This window comes from Amphiprion ocellaris, chromosome 16, assembly GCF_022539595.1.
Source record: "Amphiprion ocellaris isolate individual 3 ecotype Okinawa chromosome 16, ASM2253959v1, whole genome shotgun sequence".
In the NCBI taxonomy this organism is placed as follows: Eukaryota; Metazoa; Chordata; class Actinopteri; family Pomacentridae; genus Amphiprion; species Amphiprion ocellaris.
In genome coordinates this window covers 17187100-17203067 of record NC_072781.1, presented here as the reverse complement: position 1 = coordinate 17203067, position 15968 = coordinate 17187100, and the positions used below count along the sequence as shown (strand labels likewise).

At 40.2% G+C, this 15968-nt stretch overlaps 1 protein-coding gene across 3 annotated transcripts in view; it reads right to left on the bottom strand.

The window, feature by feature from the left end:
* Positions 1-5221: 5221 nt before the first annotated feature.
* Positions 5222-15968, bottom strand: part of disc1 (DISC1 scaffold protein) — a 50383-nt gene continuing 39636 nt past the window's right edge. For 2 of the 3 annotated variants that reach the window (XM_055018726.1, XM_055018727.1), the window contains exons 13-14: positions 8538-8660; positions 5222-6545 (exon numbers count right to left, since the gene is read on the bottom strand). In XM_055018726.1, the coding sequence (XP_054874701.1) occupies positions 6336-6545; positions 8538-8660 (333 nt within the window). In that variant the 3' untranslated portion in view covers positions 5222-6335. Of the gene's footprint in view, positions 6546-8537; positions 8661-15968 lie in introns of those variants that run through there. The other variant, XR_004846071.2, reaches the window with a different exon arrangement.

Genomic DNA, 15968 nt, shown 5'->3' with positions numbered 1-15968 from the left:
CATTACTGTGCTAGCGCGGCTAGCGCTGTATTAGCGTGGCTAGCGCTGTATTAGCGCGGCTAACGCGTGTATTAGCGTGGCTAGCGCTGTATTAGCGCGGCTAGCGCGGCTAACGCTGTATTAGCGTCGCTAGCGCTGTATTAGCGCGGCTAACGCTGTGCTAGCGCAGCTAATGGCATGCATTACAGCTTACTGACTCTCACAAAAACAAACCACATACAGGACAAAAAGGATTAATACACTCACTGAAGCGCCGTCGTTCATGCTGGTAGCTGTGGTTGACCCCGGTCTTGTGAGGTGAACCGTCTGCGTCATATGACCGGAGGAGCGCCACGTGATTGGCTGGGCGTTGGTTCGATTTTGGCCAGGATCGATTGTTTACGCCTGAGTCCCCCGGATGTGAACAGCGAATTTTTTGACAGCGAATTTTGAACATTGAATTTTTTGATGGCGAATTTTGAACATTGAATTTTTTGATGGTGAATTTTGAAGACATTGAATTTTTAACTGGTTTTTAGAATTTTGAGCTAAATTCAGGCATAAAAAAATTCACATACGTAATTTTGATGCAAAAAAAATTGAAAGTAAGAAATTCAGCAGCTCTTAAAATTCAGAATCTGATGAGTCTGATTTGCTTCCATACTCAATCACTGTTTATTCTTAAGTGAAAATTATATTAGTTGGAGTGGAGTTGCCAGAGCTTACTGTTACCACAGTGGTATTAGACACTCTTCAGTGGCTTCTAGTCGCTGCAGTATTATCATTATATAAACTCCACCAGTCCCAGTAGGTCACAGCACTTGCAAGCCTGAAGAATGTTATTATCAGATTCTTTTGCCATGAAATACCTCAGTATCCTTGATTGAAAATGTTGGTTTCTGTCCTCCTGCTGTCCTCATAGATAAATTGCAGCTCAATTAATCCACCTTTGAAAGCTTAAATATGTAAATAATTGGGTTTGTGCAGCAAAACTCTCTCTGCACTTGTACGTGTTACACACATCCACTTCTGGTCTCTCAAACTGCAATGTTCCTTCAGAAACACTCCGAGTTGATGTGTAATTTATTAAATGCCAGTCTGTCAATTTCATTGTATGAAAATACAGAGTAAAATACACAGCTTTGAAAATAATTATTAAACCACCTGTTGTTTTCTTTTGCAAAGTCGACTCAACAGGCCTTCATCTCTCTGATCAGTTCGGATTGAGTTTTATCGTAGTGTTTAAATAATTACAGCGTTTTCTGAAAGACTTGAAAAAATCTAATAACAATCCAATACATGGAATAAATGATTTTTAAAAAGATGACATATTGCAACTATGTAATGGTAAAATTCATACTAGAATTCACACTTCAACAGATAATGCAAACTAAATTATCACTAAACAATGCCTACCAGAAGAGAAAGGTGAGAAGAAGAGAAAACGATGATCACAGGGGTCTAAATATTTTCAAAGCTGCAATATATTTAAGTTCATTTATTACTACATACTGTATGAAGACTCTGTACAATATCATTTTTTCTCCATATACAAGAATCTGTCCAATGTCAGTCATTTTGGTATCAGTATTTTCTGCTCATGCAACATTCTGTGATACTAATGTTTATTAGTATCACATACATTCAGATAAACCTGGTTTCTTATATACACAGGAAACTGCACATCATCAACAGTACTTCTGTATTTTTCTTGTTTTTTTAATTCTGATATCTCTAGATATTTATAATTTATTTGCCGTTAAAACTTTTTTCATTTTATCCAGATAAAAATATTTATGCATTCAAAAATATATTTATATACTGCTCAAAAAAAATTAAAGGAACACTTTGAAAACACATCATATTTCAATTCGGGGAGAAAACAAACTTGATATTTACATTGGTATGGACTGAATAATGTGTTAGGAATGAAAAGATGCCATATTGTTTGATGGAAATGAAAATTATCAACCCACAGGAGGGTTAAATTCAAGACACCCCAAAACTCAAAGTGAAGAACTGATGAGGCAGGCTAGTCCATCTTTCTGAAATTCCATGGCAGCAACTCAAAATGGTACTCAGTAGTTTGTATGGCCTCCACGTGCAGCCTGACAATGTCGGGACAAGCTCCGAATGAGACGATGGATGGAGTCCTGAGGTATCTCCTCCCAGAACTGGACCAGGGCATCACTGAGCTCCTGGACAGTCTGAGGACCAACCTGGTGGTGCCAGATGGACCAAAACATAATGTTCCAAAGGTGTTATATTGAATTCAGGTCAGGCAAGCGTGGGGGCCAGTTAATGGTATCAATTCCTTCATCCTCTAGGAACTGCATGCATTCTCTTACCACATAAGGTCAGGCATTGTCGTGCACCAGAAGGAATCCAGGACCACTGCACCAGTGTAGGGTCTGACAATGGGTCCAAGGATTTCATCCCGATACCTAATGGCAGTCAGTGTGCCATTGTCCAGCCTGTAGAGGTCTGTGCGTCCCTCCATGGATATGCCTCCCCAGACCATCACTGACCCACCACCAAACCGGTCATGCTGAACGATGTTACAGGCAACATAACATTCTCCACGGCTTCTCCGGACCCTTTCATGTCTGTCACATGTGCTCATGATGAACCTGCTCTCATCTGTGAAAAGCACAGGGTGGCAGACCTGCCAATTTCTGTGATCTATGGCAAATGCCAACCGAGCTCCACAGTGCCGGTCAGCGAGCACAGGGTCCACTAGAGGACGTCAGGTCTTCAGACCACCCTCATTACACCTGTTTCTGATTGTTTGGTCAGAGACATTCACACCAGTGGTCTGCTGGAGGTCATTTTCTAGAGCTATTGCAGTGTTCATCCTGTTCCTCCTTGCACAAAGGAGCAGATACCTGTCCTGCTGACGGGTTGAGGACCTTCTATGGTCCCGTCCAGCTCTCCTAGACTATCTGCCTGTCTCCTGGAACCTCCTCCATGCTCTTGAGACTGTGCTGGGAGGCACAACAAACCTTCTGGCAATGGCACGTATTGATGTGCCATCGTGGAGGAATTGGACTGCTTATGCAACCTCTGTAGGGTCCAGGTATCATCTCATGCTACCAGCAGTGACACTGACCCTAGCCAAATGCAAAACTAGTGAAAAACAGTCAGAAAACATTAGGAGGGAAAATGTCAGTGGCCTTCATGTGTAAAACCATTCCTGTTTTGGTGGGTGTCTCATTGTTACACCTCTAGTGCACCTGTTGTTAATTTCATGAACACTAAAGCAGCTGAAACTGACTAAAAACCACCTCTGCTACTAACTTGACCAGATCAGTATCACACGTTTGACTGACTTGATGCAATACTTAGATTAAAAAGTGTTCCTTTAAATTTTTTGAGCAGTATATATACATGCATGTGCGTGTCTCTGAGTGCGTTTCATCCAATCCTGTGATTTCTCATACAGCAATAAGTGATGGAAAAAAGGTCTGTTTCTAAGGAGACTACAGCTCCCTCAGGCACAGTGTTTATAATCGAGTGTGATTTTCATCAACAGGCTCAGACCACAGGAAGAGAATAAAGCGGGATATTTCCTGTTGTACCAGTCCAGTCTGCTCTGGTTTTCATTTGTGCCTAACTTCTTTCAACAGTTTGACAGAGAAATATGCAGATTTGGAGTTGGGAAGACTTGCAATTAAATGATTTAAAATGCTTATTAATTCCACGGGAATTTCCCCCCGTGTTTAATTGCTCCGTTGAATTTATTCAACAGTTGAGGAAAGCGCAGAGTGAATTTGAATGAGCTCCTGAAAACACTGGAAAGGAGCGAATTAAAGGCCACTTGCAGACAGCGGTGAGTTTTGTGTCCAGTTTTGCTCAGTATAAAAAACACCTCTCAGGAGAGTTAGCTTCACTGACTCAGTGACCAGAACTGACATGCAGTCGCTCACACATAACAGAGGTGTCAGTTTCAGAGGAGGATGCAGAAAACCTCCGAGGATGTGAAAGGCTCGAACACAAGAAAAAAAACTCAATTTGCATTCATTAGTGGTGTCTGTGATGTGGGTTGAAGGGGTGCAAGAGCAAAATCTGCAACACGAACTATGATTCTCCCCATGGTTCAGAGAGTTTGTACATGTACCTGTCAAACAACATAGCAACTCAGCAGGGAATCCAATAAACAAATCCACATCCCAGAGCCAAATCCCCTGACACAGACACATTCCTAAAATCACTTTCATTTTGGTCAGAAAATATTCTTCATTCCACCAGTAAAACATTCAAACAAGAGATGGAACACCACCCCGCATTTGCATGTCATTTTCAGATGCTAAATTGACTCCGCTTTTATTATTTTTTTCATCACTTTGAAGGTAGACAAATTTTTTCATGTACAAATTAATTTGAAAAGCTTGTTGCAGTCAGAGCATTTGTGCCATGCAGGAAGTAAAGCTTGAGCAGAGGCAACAGAAACTAAGAGGATCTGACTGGATTGTACAGGATAAGTAAGGAAATGTTTGACTAATACAGCGTTATATGAGCATTGTACAATAACCTAGAAACCAGACTGCAGAGATAAAGGGCCCTACGCTGCGTGGCGCTTCATTTTACATCAAGAAACATCTCACCATGCTATATCTGCCTGCTGAAAACCATCTGGGTTTTTTCTCTGTGGCCATTTCATGAGCAGATCTGCCACGTGGGGCACAGTATGGTGCAAGCACAGATTCAATTATGAGGTGGGGGGGGTTGGCAGGAAAGTGTGTATGTGCCAGCTTCTGTCTGTCTGTACGCTGTCTGAAGCTGATAGATGAGGAGCTGTCTGGCCTGGCAAGTGCTGTGCAACCTGGCAGTAATGTGAGAAAGGCCCATTGTGCTGTGGCGGAAAAACCCCGAACACTCAGCTGTGTTTACAGCCCAGAGTGAGGGACAGCAGATAGAGAGAATCCCCGAACAGCCCCCTGCTCCAAAGAAGACACAGGGCCAAATCAGATGGAGACAAAACAACAGCGTCCCATTTTTCCTCACCGTGTCCTCTGTGAGGCTGCCTACCAATTAGCCACAGTGCTGCTGCTGAGGTGAGATAACAATAGAAACCCATGTATCCCCTAAAGACCTCACCAGAAGACCTTTATTACCGTATTGATATCTCCTACATGTCACCACTGCCCCGTCTTGCCTGGCAGCATGCCCGCACATTTTCTGTGAGGGAAAGTCACCAGAGGGGCTGTAACTCAATACAAGAAGAAAACAGCAGGACACGACATTAGGCTGAATGGTACATGCTGTAATTAGTGAGATGCTGTAAGGAATAAATATGAAAACCAATACAGCGGCTTCAAGCTGCACAGTGAATTAAAAACTGATTAATGAGTGAAAGTACAAATATGTTTTCTGGCAAGAAGTCAAGTGACACCCAGTGAAAGTATATTTGCAAATAAAATAAAAACAATCAGTGGCAGTCAGTAGGAAAACAACAACAACAAAACAGCAGTTGCAAATACTTACTTTATGTGCCTGCTGATATTTTATCCTTCACTATTTCCGACATGCACAAAACACAATTTGACTATTGTGGCAGATGAATTTTAAAAATTCAGAGCACGTCTACACTGCTTGAAGAGAGCAAAGAAACAATCTAAATATTGCATTTTCCACACAAAGAAAATAAAGTGTTCAAGTTAGGTCACGTTTCGTAGCACCACAAATGTTATTTCATGGACCAAATTACACGGAAGTGAAGTCCAGTCGTACAGAGAACACACAAAAGTGGCTGGATGACCTGAAAATTAAGTATAAGTTTTAGTTTATGTGCAAAACTGTTACCAGTAATACAAAAAAAAAAAAAACACACAAAAAATACTTTTAGATTGTCCACTTGGGCAAAATTCAACAAGTTTGTTCTGAAAAAGTTGCAGTCTTACTTTAATTTTAAACTTCTGAGACTCAACCGGTTTGCAAATGACAACAAAATTGGTTATGTTTATACAGTAAAAATTGAAAAAATATTAATTGCTCAGCAAGACATGGCATGAAATCTAAAAACATCTTAATTTAAAAATAATTACCATATAAACTCTTGGTCAAAGGCATTCTCAAGGTTTGAGAAACTTCCAAAGTTTGCAGGAAAGTGTCTCACGTGTTGCATTTGTATGAAAATGCTTCATGTTTCTCCATCTGAAGATGGATGAATGTTACACAGACTTTCCAAGGCTTTGTAGTGGAAACTTCCAGCAGTACCACAGAGGCTGGTTGTGAAGCGCTTTGAGTGAGGCTTTACAGTAAATGGATATGGGGTCAGTTCTACTGCAAAGCCGAGGTCAGGCTCTCCGAGAGCCCGTCTGTGTGTGAGTGCCCATGAAACACTACAGGATTCCATTTCAAATGTCCCAACTGTCACTGAAGTACTGGTCCTCCTCCTCTTCCTCTTCCTCTTCTTCTTCCTCAGTCCCATTTTTCATGAGGTCATTCAACTCATTCACTTCCTCCTCTTCCTCCTCCTCTTCTTCTTCTTCTTCTTCCACCTTGAGCTGTGCGAGCATAGTTTGTAAAGTGGATTTCACTTCCTGAACTTCTTTTTCTAAAGACTGTGCAGAGTGAATTAAGGAAGAATCTGATGCTACAGACAGACACACATTAACATGTAAATAAAAAAAGCATGCTAGCAGACGAATATCAAAGCAAACGTGATACTTGTGGTCCCCGATGGTTAATGGTAATAGCAAAGGACAGCCATAACCTGATGAAGTCCTCAATCTCCAATTTGGCCACCAAATGGATTACTGGGACAGATCATCAAGTCATACCCAATTTAACCCCATCCAATTCAATATTCATGAGCTCGTCTCAACTGTGAAGCTGGGCGGCAATGTGGGGACGCAAGCAAACAGACTGCCCAGCTAAATTATTCATAAACCATCAATGAAACGGGATAGAGGCTGTCATCAGTGGGGGGATTGTTTAACCTGCTTAGAAACTCAAATTAATCGAGAGTGTCCAGCTTAAGTGGCAAATCAAAGGGATGGCTTTGATGGCAGATGGGGCCTGATGGCTCGTTTTACTGTCTGAATGGACACAGATTGTCCTCATTCATAATTAACCAGCCGTTAAAGAGATTTTTTTGAATGCTGCAGAAGGTTCGACAAGCCTTTCACAAGGCAACATGGTCCAAAATGGAAGAAGTTCAGAACTGCATTGAAAACCTTTAAGTGAAGTCTCAGATACTGACAGGATTTTGCCTGTTCTTGTCTTTGCTTTTTTTCAGTCCGACTCTTTGTGGTTGTCCATACACCTCCTGTTTTTGAGAGCAGGGACTCAATTAAGACCCTTACAGACGGTTTGATCTCCCTGTCACTATGGCAACAGTAGCGCCATCACCGAGTTCAGTTTCTTTTCAATTTCTGCAAACCAACAATGCTGTCCTATGCTGTATATTCAGTGTCTTCAAGTTTCTACGGAACTTTTGTATGAGTGCAGATACTTCAAATATGAGAAATAAATGACAAATAAGGACGTGGAAACAAAAGGTGGAGAGAGTCGGCCGCTCACTGTCCATCTGCGACTGCCAGGCTGCACTGATATCATGCAAACAGTGGAGGAGCCTGTCCTGACCCGACAGTACAGCGAGGGACGAGAATCTCTAAGAAGATGCAAAAACAGTCCAGCAACATTTCAACAAAGAGACCGTGCTGCGCAACACTCTGCTTTCACGGATCTCAAAACTAAATAAACCCTCTTCATCGCTTTGAACAGATTGCAGGAAGGTATTTTTGTCAGCCCGAAATAAGAGAGATGAGATGTGACAGAAAATAAATACATAAATAAGGCGGCAGGTTAGGTGACACATTTTCTTCATCCCCATGCTGGAATATCGCCTTTTCAATCTGCCTTAATAAGCTCGCCATGCAGAGGGGAAAAGTGGAGCGAGAAAAACACACTAATCTATTTCCAATCAGCTTTCTAATTAGCGCAGAAAATGATGTATTGTGACCTGTAATCAGCTTCAACAGTTTGATCTGAGTCATTATCATGGATATTGTAATTTCCTCCGAGCCTGATCCAGCAAGTGGAAGCGGGCAGATGGGGAAAGGGAGGCGAGGAGGGCTGAGGGGAGGAAGGGAGGGTCAGCAGGAGGATGGACATTAAGATATGACCGAGGTGGAGTCATTACAGTGACATTCCTCTATCTGCCGCGGCACTGTCCCTGTCAGATGGCTTTAATCTCAGCACAGGGTGACTGGCAGTCCACATCAGCATCCCTCTAATAACCACACATGGACTTTTACTATTTCATTTTCCAGTTTGCAAGTCCAGCCTGTCAAGTAAAATCCTCTGATCCCAGTTCATCTTCATTTCCTTCCCTCAATGGACTCATAACATCAGATAAGACAAGCAGATTTTTTTTCCCCCTCTGTGAAGGTGAAGTCACAGAAGGCTAGCATCAGTCAGTGTAAAAGGTAGTTTACTTTTGAGGAGTGAAAGGACATGAGGAAAGTAGGTCCTTCAGATGGATGGACAGAGACAGACACACACACACACATACAGTCTCATTCGGGTGCATTAGAGAGATTTAGAAGGATATGGGTGAGGGCCTGATCCCGGTTCAGTATGGCCGTCTGCAATTCATCCTCTAAGGTCATTAGTCTGTCGCTGATCAGTTCGCAGCGCTCTGTCAGGTCTGTAGCCTCGGCCTCGCTGCACCCATCCTGGGTAAGAAAACAAAAGAGGATCAACACATAAAGCTGCAACTGTTCAAATATATAGGTGTGATGTTGAAAGTGTAGCAACACAGAAGTATATCTAACAATAACTACATGCATGCTTGTCTCAGTCCTGCAGTTTTAGCAAATATCAACTCGAAACATCAAACATCTTCAATTCAACTATATTAACTGTCATATTGTTACTTAGTGCATCAAACTAACCCCTTCTACCTTAGATCTCTCTGTGCCTGTTTACTCAAGAGGCTGTCTGACTACAGTGGATGTGATTTGCTGTGTTTCATTTCACTTGCATCAAAGTTAGTAGAGTGGCTGCTTTGAAGTTGTAGAACATCAGTGTTTGCTGAGTAATTGCTACGAGGCTACTATTCACTGTCTAATTTCCTGTTTTGCTTAAGCCAAAGTAAAAATCCCCATTTCTGTCGGAGGTTTTCACATCAAACTCTGTCTCTCGGTGGTGATGATAAGAAGGCTGATTGTGTTTCAAAAGTCTCCCAAGTGTCTCTTATTCATAGAGTCCAAGGTTGTTCAGTTTGGCCTCACAGTTTTGCAGCTGCTACTCACTACATTTCAGGATGTTTTTTGGGGTGGAAGTTTTCAAAGTAGGTCAGCATTTACAAATTCCATGCAGGGACACTACTGCTGAGCATGCGTGTTACCGCCCTGGTAGCGTAGCACAGATTTTGAGCTCCATGCTCGTGGACTGGATGAGATGACAAAATTTACATCACGTGGATCCTAGCAGACCTTGATATGCTAACAGATTCAGAAATATAAAATCAGTGTTATACTTTCTAAGTCTCAAGGGTCCACTAGGGTAAATTTCACCATCTATTCAGTGTGTGACAATCCATATGGGTACGCCAATCCTACAAGGGCAGTACACTCAGCAGTACATGTGAGGAAAACATAGATGCTGCATCCATGGTGTACACATCTGCAAGAGAGTATATTTTAGGCTCAACACTGACCAGACACTGGGCTTAGTCATAAGTTGGCTTAAGCTCTAAAAAGACTGGATACATTTCGCATAATGCAACTGGACAGCGTTTTTTTTTTTTTTTTTACCCTTCCTGTGTGTGGGAATTTCAGGTTCCTGAAGCCCACTGTATGCAGACTCATACTTTTAAAGCCTCTCTTAGGTTGCCTCCTGATTTGCAAAGCTCCCACCAACTTTACTCTTCAGTCAGATGACATTCTGATGACATATTAAGCCACTTTTAAACAGCTCTTTGAACCAGCAGCAAGTGCGACTAAGCCAAAATGTAAGCCTGCCAAAATCTTTATCTGGTAGAGTGCCAAGGTCATAATCTACACGAGACACAGCAGGTGAGCGGCGTGTACAACATTCAGCGGTATATCTACAGACCACATGAGAAGACGCTGCAGGGCTGAGGGGGTTTTGAAGGATGGAGGGGGTGTGAGGTTGGTGGCGGAGCAGAGTGCAGCAGGGCAGAGCATTCACAGAGCAAAGCTGGCCATAATTAGAACAGGCCCCTTCGCACACATCGTGTCCCAGTTTCCTCACACTTATCAAGCATAGAGAACACAAACACACACCCAAAAGTGCACTACAAGCAAACAGACACACACACGTGCACACACACCCAGTGTTCTCCTCAAGCAACACATAGAAAGCCTAATCTGACTTATAGCTGCAGGTAGAAAATATCAACTCCCTGCAGCTCAGAGGTGTCAGAACAATCACTGGAAAGTGGTGTCTCTGGTCTCTGTCCTGGAATAGCTTCTAATTCTCTGGATGATGTAACACCCCAAAAGAAATGTACAACAGCAGCAGGCCTGAGGCGCAACACAATGTACAAGATGGTCCTGATGCAATTAAGAAGTTGTGCTCCAAATGCAAAATAGCCCACAGTATTCAATATTTAAAGAGAACATGTTTCTGTGTTTGAGGAACTTCAACTGAACAAACAATTGCTACAATGAGTGTAACCTCAGTCCTCACCTTAGATGATACTGCAATCCTTGTGCTCCAATAACAAAGAGGATGACAACGAACTTATAGATTCACAGAGCTGCTTGTTCATCAAGGTTAGAGACATCTTCAGCAAATAAGTGCATTGTGTTTATGTAGCTGATTGATTCTTTACTTGCCAGCCTGCAGTCTGCTTTTGTAAAGTCAATACAACTACAGGGTAGAAAACAAAAGCTCACTGTGAAGAGTGACACGGCTGACAGTTTGTTAGCAACTTCAGTCATAAAAAAAACTTGAAAAATGTATTCAGAAGCTGTTTTGTTGCACCAAGCGGTGATCAAAACAATACAAACTATAGTCTTTGCTATCGCTGCCTTTGACAAACAAGAAAATATTAGCAATGGGATTTTAATTTGGCTGACACAATCACTGGCTTGCATGTATTGATGTGTTGATTCCTGTTGCACATTAGTGCTACTGTTATTAGACCAAAGGTAAACAAAGCAGACTGCAGGAGCATGAAGTTGAGCAAATTATTTAGGAATTCGATAATCAAACTCATGTATACACAGGTATGATTATTCAAGCAATAATGAGTGAGAGGCAGCAGGTAATGTGCATGCTCCCATGGGTGCTGTTCTGCCTGACACTCTGCACCAAGCGGACAAAACAAAGCAATACTATCGCGCTGATGTTATGCTGAAGGTTATAATTGTTTCTACAAACAATAAAGAGGCTTAATTCATTTTAAATAAGAAATTAACTAGCTTATGATTAACTTGTCCCACTATTTCTATTGTTTCCCTGTTAGAAAGTTCATCTTTTGTACTCTCCATTATCCATTCTTCCAAGACAAAGATCATCTACAAACATGTGCAACAAAAATATGAGACGTTACCAATTCTGAACTATAACTGTGTCCCAATGCTACAACCTCATTCAGGACAGGTTTTGAATTTGCTTGATCTTTGAACCTGTTTTCACATATATTTTTACATATACAAGACAACAGCCAGTGCATCAAAGTGCTTTCCACTAAAAAAGATAATGATTATGAAACAAACCCAACAAATTTAAATATTTGGGTAAAGATATAGTGTTATTTGTGTTGATTTAAACTGAGTAATATACATATTAGGTATTACCCCACAAAAATTATTTACAATACTACTTTACCTGACTATAATACAAATTAAAGCTAACCTTACACTGTTGTTGTTTATGGAAAATAACATAACTAATATAATAATATTGCTAAGACTATATGGTATTATAACCTTACTTACAAAAACTTATAGGCAAAGACCCTTACAGCATTAAATCAAGGCCTCCCTCGATCATGTTTGTAAATGTTAAGAGTTGAAAACTTCAGTAACATTTTTTTTATCTGTATATAAAACATTGCCATAATATCCAGGTCTGAAAATTGAAGCTAATGCAGATGTGCCTTACACTTTCAGTTTTTATAACAACCAGCAGGGGGCGACTCCTCTGGTTGCAAAATGAAGTGTGATTATATAGAAGTCTATGAGAAAACGACCCAACGTCTCCCTTAATTTCTTCCATTACTAAACATTTTTCCAAATAGTTGATGGTCTTAATTACTAGTTGCAAGTCAAACTTAATACAACATGGTGTTCATTTTGTAAATTATGGTCCCATTTACAGTAAAATATGTGATAAATCAGGGTTTTCTTTTTAGTATGGGGCTAAGTTGTGAGTGACCGGTTGCTACTGTATGGCCACGCGTAGTGTCCATCTGTCATTTGTCACATCCTACTTGAAAATGACAAAATGGCGACAGTTTAATTCCAATTTTTAGGCTTCTGAACAGGAGTGCAAAAACCAGGGAAGTTGTGTCACACATCATTACTGAGTTGTAAATGTACACATTCAAGTAAATATACTCAAAAATATCACCTTAGTTACAAAAGCTACATCTGTGCACAGTTTTAGAATGATGGGAAGGTGCAATACTTTTGCTTTTGGTCATGAATCCATCTGTAACTTTTTAATGTTACCGAAAACTGAACTTCACAATTAGAAAGCAAAATGTTTTTTTTATAATGCAATTTTTCCAAAATCTTCCTGGAAATGTGTCACCACCATTTCCAACTGACTTTAATGTTTTGCTATTCATTAGGAGGCAATAGTGGCCATCAACAGAGCACTCAAAAATCAGCCATTTCATAGTTTGCATGATGACAGTTTTGAGTGTACATAATTTGGCCACTATTCAAGAGTGAAGTGGAATTTGAATACAGCTTCAGGTTTGTGCACCTCTGTCCAACAATGCACAATTCTCCACAATTGTAAAAAAAAATCAAGCTTTTCTAGATGGTTTTTGATTGGCAATGATATTCAAAAGTTGCAGTTTGACGAACATCCGGCAGCACGTGTACCTGATCACCTATTACTACAGACAATAGACCAGATCCAAAGATACTGTGTAGTTATTAGGCTGCACAGAACACGAACACAGTTGGGGAATAAAAGATTTAAAAAAAAAAAAAAAAGCATGTACCAGTATTAAATCTTTCAAAAGTCTTGAATAACATGATTTTTTAGTAAAGTTAAACTAGGAGAACTATCACTGAGTCCCACTTTGATGTCTGTAAACATCATGGAATTTCCAGTCAGTACAAAGTGGAAAATTCAATATAGTTCTTGTTTACTGACTACAACAGCAATATACTGATATAATTAGTATACACTGGGCACTTTATACAAACAGTAAGGAACTGTTGCATAGCAGTCAAACAAATCTAATCAAAAACTTTCAACACTTTGATTTGATATTGTCTCTACTCATGTTTGCTGCTCTGGGTCAGTGTGAAGAGGGGGATGTGAGGACCTTGAGAGGATAAAAGAATAATTAGTGGAGATGAGAAGAAAACAGGGTAGCGCCAAAACACACACTTGCACAAGCACACACACACACCAATCAATCTCCATTGTGGCGGCAGGGCAGCAGCTTGGCAGCAGCTAAGTGGAAATCATTTACTTAAAGTCATTATGGAAAGGAGAAAGAGGTCAGACGCTGTGTGGAAGCAGAGAATCCAGCTCCTCCACAGCGCTATCACACCACCATCAGGAGAAAGATACCTGCACTATTAAACCGCCGTCATATCCTTTGACTCAGTGATGCATCATACTTTATTGTGATTGAACCATTTTGATGTCAGCTAATTTTTCAATAATCCAGAGTGATTTAAAGTTGCACAGTTCACACAGAGAGGCCACTGTTCTATCCACCTTTTCAAACAATGGATCCTTGATTTCAGACACACTTTCCAGCTGCCATTGTTCGACTTTACTGGCTAAACTGCCATTCTGTTTCGCATAAATTACAGGTGAGGTTCAGCGTCTTTTTCATCTGATGTACCTCCACAGGCCTGTCAGCTGGTCTGGACTGGACCTTCTTTAACACTCAGATATGTAGAAGTGGATACTGTTAAAACATTTTTCATGTAGCGAAACTGTCGCCCCTACAAAAGGTAAATACTGACAGCAAATTTTGTGGTTGTGGCCACCAGGGACAAACTTTTTAGCAATATTCTTCTAATTAGGAGAAGTTTGCAACTTTGCAAACATGTTCACCAGTGGTTTTCCACCACAGTTTGTCAGTAGTTTTAAACTCCTAGGGACCTTTTAGTGAAAAGTTTGCAATTAGCTGCAAACATGTCAGTTCATGTTTACCCTGAACAGCATTTCTGGTAGTAAAGGTGTTATTCATAGTTTTCTGGCAGAGTTACTGGTCAGCTGTACCTGCTGGTTTCCTCACACAGTCCAAAGACATGCATGGTAGATTGTTTGGTGATTCTAAACTGACTAAAGTTGTGAATGTGAGCATGAATGATTGTCTGTCTCTTTATTTTAACCCTGCGATGGACTGTCCTCTCTCTTGTCATTCGCTGGGACAAAAGATGAAGTGGATACAGCCAAAGGATGAAGTTTTCCATAAAGTTAGCTAGAAGTCCACTGCAAATTTGCTACTAACCTGATCTGCATATAAAAATATGACCTTGCTGCAAATTTGAAGGCAAACATTAACCACAGCTGTTTGCCAGAAACTTAAGATATTTTTAAGTTTCAGTTATATATTTTACATTTATCCATTACTGCCAGCTTTCAACAGTTTCAACAGTTAATCCACACTGTTAGCGAACAACTGCTAGCAATACCTGTAGCGAATAATTTAGCCTGCTTATTAGTTTTAGTTAGTTATATCAACTGTGTATCCATTACGGTTAGCTAACATTTAAACTTTTAGCTAAAAGCTTCAACTGTTAGCCAAAAATTTTTGCTCACAATTTAAGTTGTTTATAATTACTTTTAGCAAAAGGTTTTAACTGCCATATTTCTAGGTGGATAGTGGAATCTTTTATGCACTTTTTCACTTTTAATTATCTACTTTAATTCTTTAGGTGTTTCTATTTTCTGCTTGAACCTGTTCAGGTCCACTACATTGTTTAATTAAACTGTAATTTGTGTTTTTTTCTGATGAGTTGAGCCAGTCTATCCATGCAGCTGCTGACTACTACATGTACTCCTGGTTGGGAATCAGTGTATTACAGTGTATTGTGCTAAAGGGCTAAAGCGGTTTGCAGAATTGTAAAACCAGTATTATACATTCACATACTGCTATCCATGAAAGTAGGTTCGACTTAAACATTGGGAAAACTGGGTGTCTAACCATTAAGTTTTTTATCTGCATTCTGGTAAATTTGTATGTTCTAAATTGTGTCTTTTCTGCATCAATTCATGGTGGAAATTATTTTGTTATTTTTATTTTTGTAAAAGAAAACACCAAAATTAGGGAGCAGTGACATTTCAAAATATAATAACACTATACTGTGGCAATGCTTTCAGGCATTCTGTCCTGCTTTTAAATATTAATTTTACTTGTATAACAACTTTTCTCATTTACTATTATGCTTGCTCAGTCGTGCAACTTGCTGGCTGGATTTACTCTCCTGCCCTATTTTTGTGTGTTTTGTTTGGCGAAGGAATATCTTTTAATGTGCATGTGATTCCTTTTCCAAACAATGATAAATTAATTCAAATTAATTAATGAAATAATACCCACTGGGGACTCTAATGGCTCATTTGGGTTTCAGCAAGATGTGTGCTAATGTTAGAACTTTCTCTACATTCAGAACATGGTACACATATCTGTTTTGAGGTATGTTCCATCTTTGAGTGAACATTATAGTGTGTGAAAAATAAAGTTGCACATGTTCTAAATCTTGAGGGAAAAGTATCTCTTGCATCCCACCTGAAATCTACTCCTCTGCTATTGTCAGTTTCTTCTGATTTAAAATTCCTGCATGGGATGCTCCTTTAACAAGCGTAGT